Source organism: Doryrhamphus excisus, chromosome 4 (assembly GCF_030265055.1).
Source record: "Doryrhamphus excisus isolate RoL2022-K1 chromosome 4, RoL_Dexc_1.0, whole genome shotgun sequence".
NCBI lineage: Eukaryota > Metazoa > Chordata > Actinopteri > Syngnathiformes > Syngnathidae > Doryrhamphus > Doryrhamphus excisus.
The window spans coordinates 10,954,332-10,973,355 of NC_080469.1; the positions used below are offsets into that span (position 1 = coordinate 10,954,332).

Consider the following 19,024-nt stretch of genomic DNA (forward strand, 5'->3'; position numbering starts at 1 on the left):
TTTCTGTAGCTGCGCCAAAACTTCTTCAAAAGTCTGAGATGCACAAAAATTCAAGCATTTTGTTTTTTCACTGACATTCAACAAAAACTGAACAGGCACACAGATTTTGTTTTTTGTATATTTTATATTTTTTAAACTAAATTCACCTGTGATTGGCTGGCGACCAGTTCAGGGTGTACCCCGCCTCTCACCTGAGCTGGGATAGGCTCCAGCATACCCCCGCGACCTTAGTGAGGATAAGTAGCATAGAACATGGATGGATGGAACTAAATTCGCTGTCTATGTGTTGTTGTAGCATATTTATTCATTGACTGTCTTTTAGTCTGTATGACTTGTGCAACACTTGGTGAAAACTAGTTGTTTTTAAATGTGCTATATGAATGAAGTTTGACTTGACTTGACTGAGTTTAGTGGTTTTGAAACTGTGACTTTCTCATATATGGTATACCTTGAGACCAGTAATCGGCCCATGCCAAATGCTGAGCATTCATCCATACATGCATTTTCTTTACCGCTTATTCCGATTAGGATCATGATAGAGTGATAAAGGAACCTTCCATGAGCCTAACATACAGTATTGTATGTGCAAAAAGCACAAAGCCAGAGCTACCCATGAATGAATGAACCATACCAGCTAAATCAATAATAACTTAATATACTTGTCTACATCACACAACTTTTATTAACAACTGCCTCAAAGGAGACAAATTGTAGCAGTCCACTGAGCACCCTGCATCAAGCGCACGCCACCTGTGGATGAGCTCTGGCTGCTTTACGCATCACGTGCTCCTGACCACTTTGGCCCAAATAGAGAGGGACTCACACAAAAGAGTGAGCGGTGATCAAGCTGGTGCCCCCACTGAGGACAACCCTGTGAGTGCGGGCCAAACACTTTCCCTGATTAATCAAGCCTCGCAGCACGGCTTTATGTGCCATTAAGAGCTGCTCCAAATGACTCCACTTCATTCATTAAAGTAGAGCATCCTCTATGGGTTGGAGCGGCTCGCCAGGAAGACCGACGGACATGTGAGGGCGCCGGGGCACAAGGAGGAGAGAGACAGGGGCACTGAGGCAAGATGAGCAACAACAAATATAGACCCATTACTATGTTGAATAATTCATCGTAAATGCAAGGCTTTGAGAAAACAACAGACGAAAAAAAAATACAACAACATTTGGGATGGGTTTTTTTTCCACCCAGTGAAGATTATCTTCAGAATATTTATGCACAGACATAGTCTAGGAATGTAAGCGTTGCACAGGCAAAACTCTTAATGAGAACATCAGGCTACACCTGATTAATCCCTGTTGCATTATCATTAGACTAAAGTATAATTGAATCTGTGCAAGGGACGACTAGGTGCAGTCACAGTAGCTTGTCTCTTTTGCAAACTTGCACAAAAGTCATACAAACACAAACAGAAGGGGGATGCACAAAAGGTCTTTCATAAATAGACACATACTGTAGCTAAGTGATACATATAAGAAGCACAACAGAAAGATGAAGAGACAGAGCAAGAGAGTAAATGATTAATGAAAGGAGCGGGGAAGCGCAGTGAGAGGAGGTCAGGACAGGGCTGAAGAGGAGATGCTGCCGTCTGGGAGCAAAGCCGAGAGGCACAACATTGTAAACATGCTACACACACAAGTATCACCTTAGTGTGGGACTCAAGCTTATTTAAAAGGGGGCCTATTATACTTTGTCCACTTTCCTGACCTATAAATGTAGTAAAAATGTTGTATTTGATGTATACGATGCCAAAGTCTCAGATAATGAGGTCTAAAAGAATGGCTCAAAACGCTCTGTTTCAAAAGGCGTGGTAAGACAGTTCCTTTGTGACATCACAGAGGGCCGGATGTCCTTATATATAAACTCTCTGCCCTCCCCCAAGCGAGCAATGCCTCGAAAAGGAACACCACTTTTGTTTACAAATTCCTAAAGACGCCACTGTCAGGTACAAGTAGTTGGAGTTCCTGATTCCCTACCAGCAAAAGAAATGTATTTTAATCTGTCACCGGTTTTGTGAACATGGGCCCCGATGCAGCTTGACTACGAAACTGGAAGTGTATCTACGCACTCGGCAGTGTGACCAACCACAATATTGAAGCACTTGCAAACGGGCCCTTTAACTTACGATAGACTTGCCACCTTGCATTTTGAATGATTCAGTATATGTTTCTTGATTTGATACTGTCTGATAATAACCCACACAATTGTGAAGAATATCAGTTGGTTGACTAATAAGAGCACTGGTAATCAACAAACATACCTGATCTTGTCCCTATATGAATAAGACAACAAAAAATGATAAAGTAAAAATAAATGAAATGACACTTATCAGTCTCTTCCTTGCTACACTATATATATATAAAATTGATGCTTTCGATTCATCTCCAAGTGGCTGTGCACTGTAGCTGTATATCACTGGCTTTGCACTGATGCATCTCTAATTGACATTTCTGCTGATGATCATAAGTTGAATCTATATCCTCCATTACACTTCCAAGAAATCCCCCTGAGATATCTCTAATGGCTTCTGCTAAATGCACGGTGCTTGTGCTGAGATTTCTATAAAGTGTTTTCTCCTGCATAGATGTCAGCGGCAGGTTTGGGATGTAGCTAAGTGTTGGGTGGAGCAGCGAAAAGTTCACTCCAGCTTTGAAGATTAGCGGACACGTCATAATCCCACATGGAAACAGTCTGGATGGAAGACATTTGTACTCAAATAAACTTTGTTTCATCTGCTCGTGTTCCATGTTTTGTCTCCACTGTCTTATGCACAGCTTTCTGAGCAAATGTTTGTCATAGTCTGTATCCCTCTCACTTCCATAGCCAATGATGAGGCTCTTGGTAGAGATTTGGATCCACTTTGGCACAATCCAGTCCATGCTGGTGAGAGCTGTACTACAAATACCATACTGGTTGCTGATGAAGGCTGCCTGAGGTGAGCGTGTTTCTCATAAAGAGTAAAAGCTGTTTATAGAAGTTAAGAAGGACTTTCCCTCCTGCAAAGGGAAGAATTCGCAAGTGGAAAGGTCACACGTGAGAGTTTAAATCCAAAGAATGAACTTCATATCCTGATGGGAAGGAAGAGTTCTGTGTTCTTTGGATCACCTTTTGTTTACCTTTCATTAAATTGGTATTCCAGAATGCCCCTCTGGCACTAACATTTTAGACCATCCAATGTAAAATGAAAATGTACAAAAAATGTGTGGTTACACAAGGATTTAGGGTAGTAGTAGTTTTTTTATTTGCTATTTTGATCAACAAAACAATTGAATAACCAAGTAATCACCCATCATCATGGCATGATCGTACTACTACTGTTATATTACCCTGAAGGTGATTAAGGTGACATAATAATAACATTGGTGTCCCAATTTGACATTGATATTTAATATTGGTCCCATATCAGCAAAAACAAGTATTCGATTATATCGGCCAGCATTCAAATCCCAGATATTGGTACTTTGATACATACACTAAAGTCCAGACGCCACTTCAGCACTTCTATGTAGAGTAGCTGGATTCAGCATGCAGATGTTCGTGATTACAACAATAGCGTGTGTTGAAATTTTTCTATACCGCTTAGCATGGAGGTATGCTGGAGCCTATCCCAGCTGTCTTCGGGCGAGAGACACAGGGTACACCCTGGACTGGTCGCCAGCCAATCACAGGGCACATATAGACAAACAACCATTCACACTCAAATTCATACCTATGGACAATTTGCAGTTGCCGATTAAGCTAGCATATTTTTGGAATACTGAAGGAAACCGGAGAACCCGGAGAAAACCAACACACACACGGGGAGAACATGCAAACTCCACACAGAGATGCCAGAGCGGAGAATCGAACCCAGGTCTTCCCAATATCCTGACTGGCCCCATTTATCTTTATTTCACTTTAAAATGCGGTTGTTGTTGTTGTCTACTCCTATAATCTCCACGCTGCACAGTGAACGAACTACTTATTTTAGGAACAATATTGTAACTAAGCTGTCTTTGTAAAAGCAGATGAAATGTAATACTATGAACAAAACAGTGTGAGTCTTCTCATCTGTCAATGTAAGTCACGTTTGTTGTTGTGGTTAAATTTACACACCTTGTTTTTTCTTTTCTGAATATAACATTTTGGGAAAGCAAGCATTTAGATTTTGACATTTTTGACAGGCGAATAAATAATAAAGTGCCTTCGCTTTCTAGCAGAACGTGAATCACGACTTGTGTTGACTCTTTAATGAGCAGGTAGAATTATCCCACATAATACTCTGAATGACAAGATCAATTTCAACAAGCACTTGTAGTAAAGACTTCCCATTTATCTTCAATTGAGACAAATGCAACAGGAGTGAGTCTTTGTGACTGCTAAGACGGCTGATTGGTTTGTGGGCTCCGTTCTGCAGTTCTGGCAGGATGCGGAAAATCAGTGTGGCAGGAATTAAGACATGAGCAGACAACACAATGAGGAAGGACACCTCTAAGCAATCACCCTTGCACAATGAGGCTCACTGAAACAGTTGTTGTTCTGTCAGCAGCGGCGAGACTCTGCTGTCTCAGAGCGCAGACAACAATGCGTGGTGCTGAGATAACAGGAAATGCCAGCTTATCGTAGCGCAGGAGGAGCAGACAGAAATGGTGAGACAGTGCAATGAGTGAGAAAGCCCACTAAATGTATTGATATTTACGACAATTCATGGGCTTTAACATTTTGGTGCAATAAAGGAAGAAAAAGCAAAGGGCCGAATTCAATACAAGCAGATGTGAATGTGTCATTTCTTGATTTTAGCTCTATTTCATTGATTTGTTTAGATTGAGTCACCTCTCAAGGGAAATTTGTTTAATTTCACACATGGAAGAACATAAATGATTTTTAGCAGTGATTTCCTTGTTCAAGTTTGTCTATACAACATTGCAGAAAATCTTAAATTCAACAAAGCTATGCAGTCAGATGAGTTAGCAATGAGCAATTATTCCTGCTATTATTATTACAATTCAAAAGGTAAGCATCAAAGGTATTTTAGGTATCCGCATTTAAGAAATGACAGAATTGTGAGATTGGCTAATAAAAACGGAATTTGCTGTGTTTACGCATTTGGAAGTGGGCCCTGAAAGAAGTTTGGGATAGCTCAAAATGCTCGGTTTCAAAAGGCCTGGTAAAACTGCCCCTTTGTGATGTCACAGAGCGGCAGACTTCCTTATATGGTTCATAGTTAGGAAGTACTTTGGGCGTGTGACCAAAGGCGAGCCGTGGGTGGAATGAATTAAAACAGATCGTTTTGAGAGGAAGCAAAAATCAAAGGAAATACAGCTGGAATAGGTGCATATTCTGGAAAATCTAAAATGTTTTTTGTGGGGGTTATTGTGTGTAGCTGCTCTATAGGAGATCACAGCAGAATTTTTGTTTTTGGGGGGGGATTTTTGTAACTTTTTTTCTGAAAGGACAATGGTGGTATAGAAAATGAAGAACATGAGAAGAGAAAGAGCAAACGAGTCACATAAAGAATTCTCACACTGAAAGCGACAAGACTCCGGTAGTGTATTTGCAGATGATGGCTGTGTCATTACTGAGCAGAAGTGGTAGTTCTGTCAGGCAAGTGCTTCTCAAATAGTGTGGCAATCCACCCTGGGTGGGTATGGTGAAGGGGGATGTGAGTGGCAGAGAGGACTTTCAATATTAGGGCAGACCTGCCAACATGTATGAATATGTCGTACGCAGCATGCAATTTGACTCTTGAATACGCTTGTATGCTTCATAGCGCTCAGTTTTGTTGCATTCCGCTGGTTTCAGTTTTGAGTTCTGTCTGTATAGTACAGATATATAAATTGATTTATAAAGTTCTCAGTAATATTTAAAATGAGGAGGGGGGGGCACAAAAACATTCCTTCACATTCCTACCTACCTATAGACCAATTATATTATTATAGACCAAACGTGCGTGTTTTTGGAATGTGGGAGAAAACCCAAACCCATGCAGGGGAGAACATGCAAACTCCACAAAGAGATGCCAGCACGGGGAATTGGCTGTGTGGCCTGTGTGCTAACCACTTGTCTACCGTACATTTAATGCTGTTTGATTGTTCAACTTACGTTAGGAGCATAGAAACGGTCAATTGCTTGTACAATTAATATGTTTTATACAAATAATAATTATTATAATAATTATAATTATTAAATAATTATTATTTAATATTATTACCAATAATTATAATTAACTTAAAGTTGTTGAATGTCATCATTCCACAGCGATGTTTCATTTCTGTTCTCTTAATAGAAGGCTGCGCCTCAACTTCACCCTAACAGGAAATCTCACAGCCATCTGCATGTTGTTCATCTCCCACAATGCAACATGGTACAATCAGAAGCAAACCCAACAACGCCCGGGGGAGGAGAAGATGAATGTGAGGATTCCCCTACTCTAAATCTTTGGATTAAAATTACTTTCTTTAGAATCCTAATGAAGCTTCATTCTTTTGAACACCAAAACCATGAGATGAGACACAATAAATTTGGGAAAAAAAACAGATAAATGCAGTTTCAAGCAATCAACGGCAAGAATGGGATGCTATTAAAACCTATTGGATGTGAAAGTAAAAAAAAAGCAATCAATAAATGTAATATAAAGTTGTTTTAATTAGCTGCAAATGTAACAGTGGAAATGAACGTAATGAAAAAGAAGACAGAGAAAATAACCTTTTCCATAATTGAAGAGCTCGCCAACAATACACACTGTACTGTTGAACAAGTGAACTAAAAGGTTGCAATGTGACCAATGTCTTCCATAATACTGAACCAGTCAGACAACCAACAAAATATGTTAGTCCTACTTCAGTTCTCTATGTTGGACATAGTTGTGATTTGTGATAGTTGTGTAATTAGTCAATTTTGGACCCATTTTAATCCGCAACGCTAGACAACATCATCTGACACGACCAAAACTAGATGAACAATGGTACCAGCACCAGTAGTGATTGCTGGACTTACCATTTAATTTAATACACTGGTCAAATATGCATTGGATCAGGGTGGTTTGTGTGGTTCAAAGTGATTCTTGATGTTGACCATGGACCATGGGAGTGAGCGGAGTGACTATAGAGAATCTTGACCGATCTTTCAAGGCACATAGAATATTGTTTTGTAGGGCTGTATAAACATGGAACATACCACTGTGCAGACGCCACTGCACAGGACTATCCCCACAAATTTGGAAACATGCAATTGGCCAAAATGTCATGGAAAGATTAACAGTCAAGAATCAGGGCAATCTCAACTTGTCCAGATATATACCACTAAAACATCTTTCTTTTTCTATAAACCTTAGAAATAACATTAACTAGACCTTGACAACGTGATGTGCTATGCTTTTTTACAATCTCATCAAGGATTTAATCGGGATTGGAGGACAGACACCTCTGTGCAGTCAAGTGAGGACGATACAGCTGAAGAACTTCAAGTACACAAAGAAGATGGGGAATGTAGAATGGGTGTAGGAATACAAGTGGAGAAAATGCAGAGAGGACAGGAAAAAGGTACCATGTACTGTACGTTTTAAGGAGTTTCTAAGCCCAGCCGTCATGCATGCTTAACCTTGCGCTATCGTCAGTACGATGCTGCTTGCATACCAATGACTGAGGAATCAGCAGTAGTTGTCTGGCAGGGAGAGGCACAGCTGCACAGAAGACACACACTGGTACTAATTGGTGAAAGATGACATATATACAGTATATACTCACACAGTATACTCGGCTGGTACAGAGGGACATGACTAACAAGATAAATGTGTGAAAACAAACATCAGAAACTGCATCTTTGTCAGGTTATCATTCATTCATTCATTCACTCACAACCATTCATGCTCACATTCCCAACTCTATACAATTTACAGTCTTCAGGTAAGCTACCATGCATGTTTTCTCACTATGCTTGCAGAGAAGGGCTGAGTCTTTGGACTCAGACTATAGTTAAGTTAAAAGTTTGACAACAAAAATATGTTGATTAATTTTGTCCTAGAAAATATGTGACTGTCCACAAAATAAGAGGAAAGTGTATATGTGTGTTTAATTGTATATACTGTATACATTTCAAATTCTATGTACATTTATTGATGATCATAATTATCCATACATCCATTTTCTGTACCGCTTATCCTCACGAGGGTCGCGGGCATGCTGGAGCCTATCACAGCTGTTTTCGGGCAAGAGGCGGGGTACACCCTGGACTGGTCACCAGTATCATAATTAGCTTTATTGTTTTATTTAGGGCTGCACGGCGGTCTAGTTGTTAGCGCGTCAACCTCACAGCTCGGAGACCAGGGTTCAATTCCACCCTCGGCCATCTCTGTGTGGAGTTTGCATGTTCTCCCCATGCATGGGAGAAAACCCCACGTGGGTTTTCTCCGGGTACTCCGGTTTCCTCCCACATTCCAAAACCATGCTAGGTTAATTGTCGACTCCAAATTGTCCATAGGTATGAATGTGAGTGTGAATGGTTGTTTGTCTATATGTGCCCTGTGATTGGCTGGCGACCAGTCCAGGGTGTACCCCGCCTCTCGCCCGAAGACAGCTGGGATAGGCTCCAGCACCCCCGCGACCCTTGTGAGGATAAGCGGTAGAAAATGAATGAATAAATGAATGTTTTATTTAATTTTTGTTTTATTTTGTTTTTCCACCGTACTGATTATTGCACAATAGTATTGATACCATAGTTGTCAACCTTTTTCTATTGAAATACCCCCTGGAGTAGATTTCTTTCAGCAAAGTACCCCTTTACATGTTTTTAAAAAAAAACATGTAAAACACAGTACTGTAGAATGAATATCTGACTTATTAGTGTCCAAAAAAAACACTCCATCTGGAGTGATGATGTTTGAAACATTTGGAAATAAAAATGACATATAAAATAACTTTAATTGTACATAAAGAAATAATTAACTTCATCACAAAAAAAATGTGCAAAAAAATAATTAGCAAATTAAAGTGTCCTTGTTTCTCTTTTGCTGTTCTTATAAATATGTGTTATTTAATACAAACACAAAAACATGTATGAACTTCCTTGTTTTTTATGGATTTATTCTTTACATTCTGTCACAATAAACATATAAAACTTCTGCACTGAAAATATTGCTTTGGCATTTTGTCAAGGCATTCATCCGCAATTTCAGAGGAAATTGGAATTTTTGTTTCCATCAAACAAAATTAAGTCATGTGCCTAAAACACTCTGCCTGCAGACTGAAAGTGTTAGTGTGAGTGTTCTCTCCACATTTGTAGCTCAAGTTACAGTAAATGTTCTGAGGGCACGCACATCTCTGCCGCGCTGCGGTTTAGAGCTAAGCTGTGCACATTTTGTGTCTCCAGTATGCAACACAAAACTTCCAAACAAAACCACAAATGCTACCACTAACAACACAGCCATTACCAGACTTAAGCGGCAACAAAAGGGAGCATGACTGTCTCACCTACTGTGCAGTCTTCTTATTGGAAGATTGCAGGCATTCCTTTACAGTGCCAAATGACAATTAAATATATTAAAAAGAAGGTAAAGTGGAGGGAAGGGAGAAGTGTAATGGTGGAGTTCTAATTAAAACAGAAGCACTTGAGGACACCCACGAGTTCCCGAGGGACAAACATTGATAAATTCACTTAAACGCCTTTTCAAAAGGTGTGACAAAAGGCTTTGAGGATGCTGGGGCCTCTTGTCCTTTTCTCCATCCTCTTCTTCATCACATCGTATCTGATGCTGGTCCTTTGTTGCGTTGATCCTTTCCCAAGGACCCCAGGGGCTTACAGCACCCACCTACAGGTTCCTGTCCATTGACTGACACATCTGTCCGTCACAATTCGGCTTGTGTTCATCAGAAGCACACACAAACACAGCACACACCTTCAATAGGAGGCTGCAACTTTGATAGTAATTCTGTTTCACAGTGCGGACAGGCTTTCGGGATGCCGACAGATAAAAGACATGAAGCGTCTACAATGTAAGCTGCCATCACTTACGGCATTACTGTGGGTGGTCATGGTGCAAGAAGGCAAGAAGTACAGAAACTATACATTATCCATCCATTATCCATATAGTTGGATAGATGGTTTATAAAAGAAAACTCTTCTTTTCTCAAATCATTCTTGTTGATGATCACAGTTGTTTACAAGAGCTCAGTGAGAGCTACAGTATGTAATAATAATGATTATTGTCATTCCTGTACATAGAGGCAGCATGGAGGACAGATGGAGATTGATTATGAGGGATGAAACATATGGGGAAAATGCTGTAAGCAGACAGCTCAGATGGGCTTATGAAGTAGCAAACACTGCTGTCATCCAACACACACATTAATACCGCTCTATCCCTCAAGGCCCGTCGCTTTAGGCGGATGGGTCAAGCAAACACAACAGACTGCACCATCAGATATCACCTTCTGAGCCCTGCTTGCAACTGTCACTTTCTCAACTACCAGATACTCTCGGAACTATTCTACTTCAATATTTTGTATGGTTTAAAAAGGATGAAAAAAACGTTTTGCTTTAAAATTTGCAAGCGAAAAAATACACAGTCCCTTTGCGGTTCGAACATCCCTCGCTCTATCGTGTTTTTTAAAAACATTAATTAATTAATGATTGCTGTTTTGTGGTTAACTACGGCCTATTATTTGTAAAAAAAAAAATATTGAAAAACAAGTCATATGTAGCATTCTGGTCACTATGTACAGTATTAGTATATATACATATACATATATATATATATATATACACATGTATATATATATATATATATATATATATATATATATATACATGTATATATATATATATATATATACATATATATATATATACATGTATATATATATATATATATATATATATATATATATATATATATACACATGTATATATATATATATATATATATATATATATATATATAAATAATAGTAGTTACATGGATGAGACACAGATTACATTACTTTAATACTCTGGATGTTAAGGTAATGGTGACTATAGGGATGTTATTTCATGTCTACAGGGCTCTAATATTGGTAAAAACTGTATGCTCCAACTACAAAAATATTATGTTTCTTAATATTCAAAACTATGTGGAAACATATAGACATATAAACATATAGACAAACAATCATTCACACTCACAGTCATACCATGCACGTGGAGAACATGCAAACTCCATACAGAGATGCTGAGGGTGGAATCGAACTCGGGTCTCCTGGCTGTGTGGTCTGCGCACTAACCACTCGTCCGCCATGCAGCCTTCATTACAGTGTACAGTCCTCACAGTCTGACGCTCTTTTGTAACTTTATTGTGATCCGAACACATCAACAGCAGTGAATCTCAAACAGCACATATACATCTCCTACTTCCAGAGATAGTTCCCTACTCATTCCTAAAACAAAACTCCCTCATTCTAATCTCGCCATACTATCGCTAGCTGCATTTACATTGACACGCCGAACTCCAAAGAGCAAAACAACATCTTTATTTTGCGTGTATGTGTAAAGTAAAGTGAAAGAATAGAGAAACAGTAAGTGGATATTCTTATCTGCCTTTAAGTGTGCTTGGAAATACACTAAAAACTTTTGAATTGAACTTAAATTACATGGTGTCTTTGATGCAAACCCTTATAGCTCATAATAACACGCTTAAAGTGTGATTCAAATGTTATGCGACTATAGGCAAATACATTTACAAATACAAATACGATACAAGTAAATTTGAGCTTTCGCTACAGTTTATTAGGAATGCATACAAATATTTACAGTATAATCGTGTCCTGTCATTTATGTTTTCGTTATTGAAATACAGTAGATTGTCATATTTTAGACATAGTTGTAAATCGTGATTAACCATTATTATTATTTGAAAACTGTGATGACTTTGAAATTTGCATCATATGACAGCCCTAATTATGACTTATGATTTTGTCTTCTTATATGAAGACAGTTTAAGCAAAATTACAATTATTTGTGTCCTTATGTATATGACTGTGACCTGACTAGTCCTTGTAAAAACAATGCTAATATTTCCTTTTTCCTTTTTCAAATTAATCAAAACTAAGCATGATTATCTTTGTTAAGGCAGAATTGTTAAATAGACGTTATGTTACCACTAATTAGATTTGGATATTGATCTTCCACAGCAGTCCTCTGTTCTCAATGACCCTGACAGTAAATGTAGTAAACAAACAAAACACTCCTACATCAGGTGGCAGCTTGTACAGACAAAAGGAGCTCAGTTGATACAGGCCAGTGTGAACATACATTGTGTGTGTGTGTGTGCTCTAATTTCATTGTAATGTGACTCACTCTGACAGCGCTGGAGTGGCAGCCTGAATTTCTTCTGTAAGATAAACACTCCCAGCATGCAATGTGTTGCTTCGGTCTGCGTTATGCTGCAATTGCAGCCTCCTGGCAGAATATGGAGGTGTCTCTGGTTCAGAAGTAGCCGCGTGTCTGCGTTTGTATGTGTGTGCAGAATGTTGATCCACAGCTCCACAAATGTCTAGGTCTCCACCAGATGGAAGGTAGCTTGACTGAACTATGACAATGATAACTACTTATGATTTATTATTTCATCATCAACATTTAGTTAAAACAATGAGTTTAAAAGTTATGGGGAGATGGGCACATGAATGTGCCTCCGGTTGTATGATGCATGGTTATAAATAAAAAGAGTCATACTAGTGCTGTATAATTCACTCAGAACCACTCAAACCTGCAACTACATACATATGTGAACTTTGTCCATCAGCTGTCAATAGCAGGAATTGTTGAACTTGTTAAACAACTGCAGTACACAGTTAGTGGTCATGTACTGTCACTCCAAATCCCAACCAAGTACAAGCCATAACACAGGTACAGCCTGCCAGACAGGAAGAGCCCAGATCTGCTGCTCTCTGAGAGCCGTAAACACTGTTCAGTGAAGCAAACACATATTAAGACTTCACAACCTCATACATTGACACACTATGTTAATCTACACATATGTACATAAATTCAAGTATAAGTACCCCATAGGGCTAATTATTGGACCCCAATGGCCATGTATAGGCAAGTTCTGAGGGTACACGTATACCAAGTGTACAAAAGTACAAGACATTGTAAATGCAATGTTTTCTGACAATAAAATGAATGCTGTCCTTAGTACAAAACCTTATCAGCCACTGTGTTGGCTGCACATGGGTCTGTGAAGAAAAGGCTACAAGTTGAATCACACAGACACTGTGGTGAAAGTCAGCCTGTAGTTGCTATAGCAGCCAATGAGAACTTGACAGCAGGTTACCTGTCAATTAAGCTGAAATATCGGAGTTCTATGTTTATGAAAGCCTCAATGGCCATGGCGCCACTTTGATGACCGTTATATGGGAGGGGCAAAATATTAGGAACACTTCTCAGTAACACCCTGTGCAGTTGTACATCAAATTACAACCTCCTAAACGAGCACTAAAATAAATCAACACCTCCCGCCAACAGTTCCAATAAAAAGTGAACATTATAGTCCTCATAAATGGAAGATTTATGGCCAGGTTTAATGATGTAGCTGATCAGGGCGACGTTCACGTCATCTGTTGCCTCCTTTGTTGTGGCTGAAATACTAAGCATTAACGACCATTTATCATTCAAATAAAGGTCACTTGAGGGCATTTATGAGCAATTGTTTTAATGGCTGCTCATGTTTTGTTTCGACTGTAAAGTGTTTGTTTTATCATCAAGAACAAAGAGATGTGTTGGCATTCAAAACCATCTATTAAAGATGACTATTAAGCACACTATTATATTCAGAAAAGAAAGTGCCGACCGGTCTGCTTATTTCAAATTCTCGGGCAGATTGTGCAGACTGTAAATTACTTTAAAGAGACTACTTATGTGCATCTGCAGCAAGGACACATGGGACAAATCAGATGAGCACTTGCATGGAGGTCAAATGCATTTAGATTTCACATGCATGTACAGTATGTGCAGCTGCACAGGTCCGTATCCTGAGGTCAACACTACATGCAATGAACTAATGATCCAGCAAATTCCATCACCCCAGCCCATTCCTCTCCTCTCTCTCGCTTGCTCTCTCATCTGTTGTCGCTCGCTCGCTCTTTGATGGCCCACTGTGCAGCAGAAATGAGAAACAACGGCTCAGCAGTAGCAGTCAGACCCGCTCTGCCTCTCTGATACACACCACTGATAAACAAGGCTGCTTGTTAAGAGCGAAATTAATCTCGCCCTTGCCTGCCTTTTGCCTTTCGCTGCGTTTCCATCTCGTCAGACAGTTCTTTACTTTGTCACAGCCTAGCAGCGCCACACAATATAAACCTTCCCCTTTTCTTATTTATTTTGATGTGCAGATAACATCATGGTCTGAAATGACTTATTTAAATGTAACACCTATATGATTTTCATAGTACAAATTAGAAGCCAATCACTCGCATTGATCAGTGTGGAACACTCAAAAACTGTATTTCAGGTAGAGATGCATTCAGTATTATTCTTTTACCAAGACAATTACGCTGATTAACACTGACACAAAGCTTTAAGCAAGCTGGGCATCGCTAGGAACACGGTTGTTATTGTCTTGGATACAATGTTGTTTGCTAACTCTGAGTGGAGTATACAAGTTATATGCGGTGCGTACACTAGGAGTAAATTAATGTTTTGTATTTATTGAACAGGGTGAATATGTATGAGAGGGTTAATGTATGCACCACTACATCCTCAACGTGATAGTCAACATGAGTTCTTGAGTAATAAATGTGTAAGAATCCATCTTACTGCACAAATGTGACCTATATTGTGTCAATAAAAACAGCAGCAGATGAAACTTAATGTCTCAGTATGAAAGAAAGGTTTTTCTTCTTTTGCATAAAAGTATAAATCTCAAAGTTGAATTTACCAAGTAATAATGCCAAATCACCCGTCATGCATGTTCCAATTTGGTACAGATGCTTACCAAGCAGCATACAAAATACATTAAAAAACAAATACATTTGGAAACCATAGATTATTAAAATGTTTACCTGTAAATTCTGCATGAATTTGATCAGTACATGTCATGAAATCATGGAAATTGAATATTATGGAACATAAATATGAAAGTGCAAGAATTAGAGGCTCAAATCTCAACATAAAAAATGTTAATGATAACTGCTATAATGCAGTGTGTGACATTATTCGCATACACATAGTTCAATACATCAACTATTGAACCTGGTGCCATCTCCGGGTTCGGGATGAGAGCCTACATTCCTATGAGCTTTGTGTCTTGTCCAAAAGGACAAGACCGCTGGCACAAGCTGCTGAAATCCATTTTCTCCGTGGAGTGACTGGGGTCTCCCTGAGAGATAAGGTGACAAGCACTTTCATACGGGAAAAACTTGGAGTAAAACCTCTGTTTTTCCACATTGAGACGTGCCAGATGAGGTGGCTTGAGCACCTGGGAAGGATGCCTCCCGGATGCTTCCCTGGGGAGGTATTCAGGGCACGTCTGACGAGTATGAGGCCTTGGGGAAGACCCAGGACAGGTTGGAGAGACTATGTCTCTCAACTAGCCTGGGAGCGCCTCGGGATCCTCCTCGAGGAACTGGATGAAGTAGCCAGGCAGAGGGCACACTCTGCTGTGATTGGTCACATTTCCAAGTATTTCCAGACTATTGCCGAACCCCACTTTCAGATTTTTTCAAATCGATGTCCAGCGAGGTTTTCAAGTCAGTTATTTACATGACAATCTCTCAGAAGGAAGTTAGACAGACAGCTGCCAAGCCTGATGCAGTTGTCAAGTTGGTATTCATGGCACAAATTAATGACATGCTTGTGTCTTCTAAAAATGTTTAACTAAAAAAATACTACTGTATAATTGACAGTATTTTTGAGTTGCTGACATTTTAAAATGTTCTCTTAAACCAGGCACTCCTTCATATTTTTTTTTGTTGTTGTTGTTAGCTGAGGATTTCAGCATAGCTAAAGGTTAGTTATAAAAAGATTTACTGACTGCAGGCATAGTGTGTCCGGTGAGAGGATGCTGCTTCTGGCTTCAGGAACAGTTTATTTCACATTCATGTTCACAAAAACAGTCCCATGTAAAATGCAGCTGACAGATGAAAATATATATTCTGGATATACACTGGTAATCACCAACTCCAACCACTTTTGCCTGAACTTGCCTCATAGAAAGTTTTGCTGGGAGCCATAGCTAACAACCGTAAAAAGAGCAAAGCAGAGCTGTGGGCAGGGCAGTCCGAGAACGTATCTGGCCTACAGAGCATGCCCATATAAGGAAGCATGGCTCCCGCACAAACATCCAGTGTTAGAAAAAGCTCTCTGAAGAGCCATCCCAAACTTCTTTTACAGCTCACTTCCAGATGCACAAACCTCATTATCTGAAATTTTGGCATTGTTTAACATGAGAATACAACATTCGAACAACATTATAGGTCAGAAAAGTGGAAAAAGCACAATCAGTCCCCTTTAAACTGTTGAGGCTTAACCATGAAAGGGAACCCTCATTGTCTGGATAAGTTTCCGTTAGATACATTTACATTTTTTTTATATATTGAAAGATATCAAGATCCTGGGGTCCACCATGTTGCATTTCAATCAAGTGATTGCACTTAAAAGTTTAGCCTTGAGGAGCTAGCTGAGTCGACTACCAAGAAGTATCACTATAATACCACACTGTGCAGCGTTTGGTTGTGATTAACAGGCTAAAGAAACGAGGGAACTGACGTCAGGCTTCACAGCTTTCCCACTCATAAGGAGAGGAGAGAGCAGTGGGAGACTGCTTGTGGCCTTAAATAACTTCCAAAGAATTAGCAACTGTGTTCTTGACATTTTTTTTCTTGATGGATTTGACATATTTGATCTGTTGTGTAGAATTCCTCTGTGAGAGGCATTTTCAATTATTTGCCCCAACAACAATAATTATGTAACAGCTCTTTGAAAGTGTCAGTCAATACTAAATATCTTTTTTGGTAAAGCTCTTGTCTCATCTTGTCTTATCATTTCTTTGGTGCTTCCATCTCAGCTGATTCCCACTATGTGGTATGTAAGACGAAAACCCGTAGGGTGTTTTAACAACCACCTGGAAGGAAAACTCTTCTCCTGTTCATATCAATTCGTCCTCCAGACAACTGACGACTTGATGGATGGAGATGTGGTGATGTCCAATAACCACAATACAAGTGGCACAAACGAAGCAGGGAGCAGTCATTTGAGGCAGAAGTCAGATTGTCTTTTACATGCTCATATTCAATAAGTCAAATGCAATACAGATCCCTCACATTTCAGCAATATAATTAGTACAATTCTAATTCTAATCCAACATATACTGTGTCATTCTGAAACAGATCACTAACCTAGCATGATTCCCTGCCTTGTTTTCAATATGGTAACAAACCTGAAGACACCTCCGAGATGACAAGTACCTTGCTGAGAAAGTTATTATGTCATATTATGTCTCTAGACCATAATCCAGTTGAACACCTGTGGCAACCAACTCCATGATGTCAACATGGAGGAGTGGAAGAGGATTCCAATAACAACCTGTGTAGCTCTTGTGAATTTTATGCCCAAAAATATTTAGGCAGTACTAGACAACAATGGTGCTCACACTAAATGCTGACATTCTAAATACAATCTGTTCACTATAAGGTGTATTCATTTGTGTTGCCAGCTACCAAGACATTACTGGCTGTGTTGACTTATTTTCAGGCAGTACAGTGACTACTCTAAAATTTTACACAAAGAACGAAAGCATTAACACAGCACTAATCTATAAGGGAATAATTATAGTTTGTACCTTTCAAAGTGGACAGACAGAACAGATGCCTTGCACATCATCATGCACTAAAAAAAGTATTCACAATGAACATTTTCTCATGGAAAAGTAACCACATGCAAAAAGCCAACTCAAACTCTACTTTAACCCTTTTTAAGAACATTCAAGTTGACCGTTTGTTTTATTGTTCCACTTAGCTATTCAGTCATAACATACTTCTGTCAAACAAAAAAACATGTATTTCCAAGCAATTTTCACTATTTAAAAGTCGTCTTCTCCTACCTTGAAAACATACAATTACAATTCAAGCATTTTCAATAATTTCAAGCACCCATGGGAGCCGTGCATGCAGCAGTTGAATGCCCGCACTTCCTTCCCGGCTCCCTGTGCATCCAGACACAATGTCTAGTTTCACTTTCGCAAGTACAACTAGACTGTTAAGGTGCACATTTTAAACGGTTGTGCAATAATACATCCAGAATTGATTTAAGTATGAGAAGTTGGACTCGACTACGGGATAGAATACAGTAGGTAAACAAACACGCTGAATTCTACCTCAATTTATCTAAAAGCTGTCCAAACTGTCTTTCTTTCCTAAAATAGAGCAAGCAGTCAACTTTCCAAGCCCGAGCAGAGAGCTCCATGCCGCGGCTCCGTGTGTGCCTGTGCTCGGCTGCTCACGCACGTTCCCTCCCCACCCCCCTCCTCCACCAGCAGCGGTTTCCTCCCCCATAAATAAACTTACTTTTCTCTGGCTTGGCTGTCGGACGGCACGTTGCTACTCTTGCCTTTGGCGTACATGCTTGCAGAGAGCTCCGATTGTCACGCACCTGTCAAATCATCACAACCTCCTTGGGCACAGCCCCGTCACCATGGCGACACGAGCAGCGTCCGCTCCCATTGGATGCCGCTTCTCGCAGGACCGCCCACGAGAAGTGGCAACTGCTGGTGAGTGACAACGCAGTCGCCACGCCCCTCCCGGTAAGCGCCGCCTCCTTGCACTCCCTCTCCTGTCTGTCTCACCACTTTGCTTTCTATTTCTTAGCTCTGTCTGTCTGTCATTTCTTCCCTGATTGGAAAGGCTCTCCTGACACACACACACACACACACACGCAAACACACCCTCCTCTCTCAGTGCAAAGGGGAATTTGAAACCGTCCAACAACTGGCTTTGGCTGCTCCTTTTTACAATCACACCCACCACCTATACGCGCACACATACACACACGCACTCATTGGAGTGTGCATAC

The 19,024-nt window shown here is 39.8% G+C and overlaps 1 protein-coding gene across 1 annotated transcript in view; it reads right to left on the reverse strand.

Annotated features, from left to right (window-relative positions):
- The window catches only part of ssbp2b (single stranded DNA binding protein 2b), a 49,302-nt gene extending 30,518 nt beyond the window's left edge, over nucleotides 1-18,784 (reverse strand). The window contains exon 1 of the mRNA XM_058070422.1: nucleotides 18,520-18,784. Coding sequence (XP_057926405.1) covers nucleotides 18,520-18,575 — 56 coding nt within the window. The 5' untranslated portion in view covers nucleotides 18,576-18,784. The remainder of the gene's footprint in view (nucleotides 1-18,519) is intronic.
- Nucleotides 18,785-19,024: the final 240 nt, after the last annotated feature.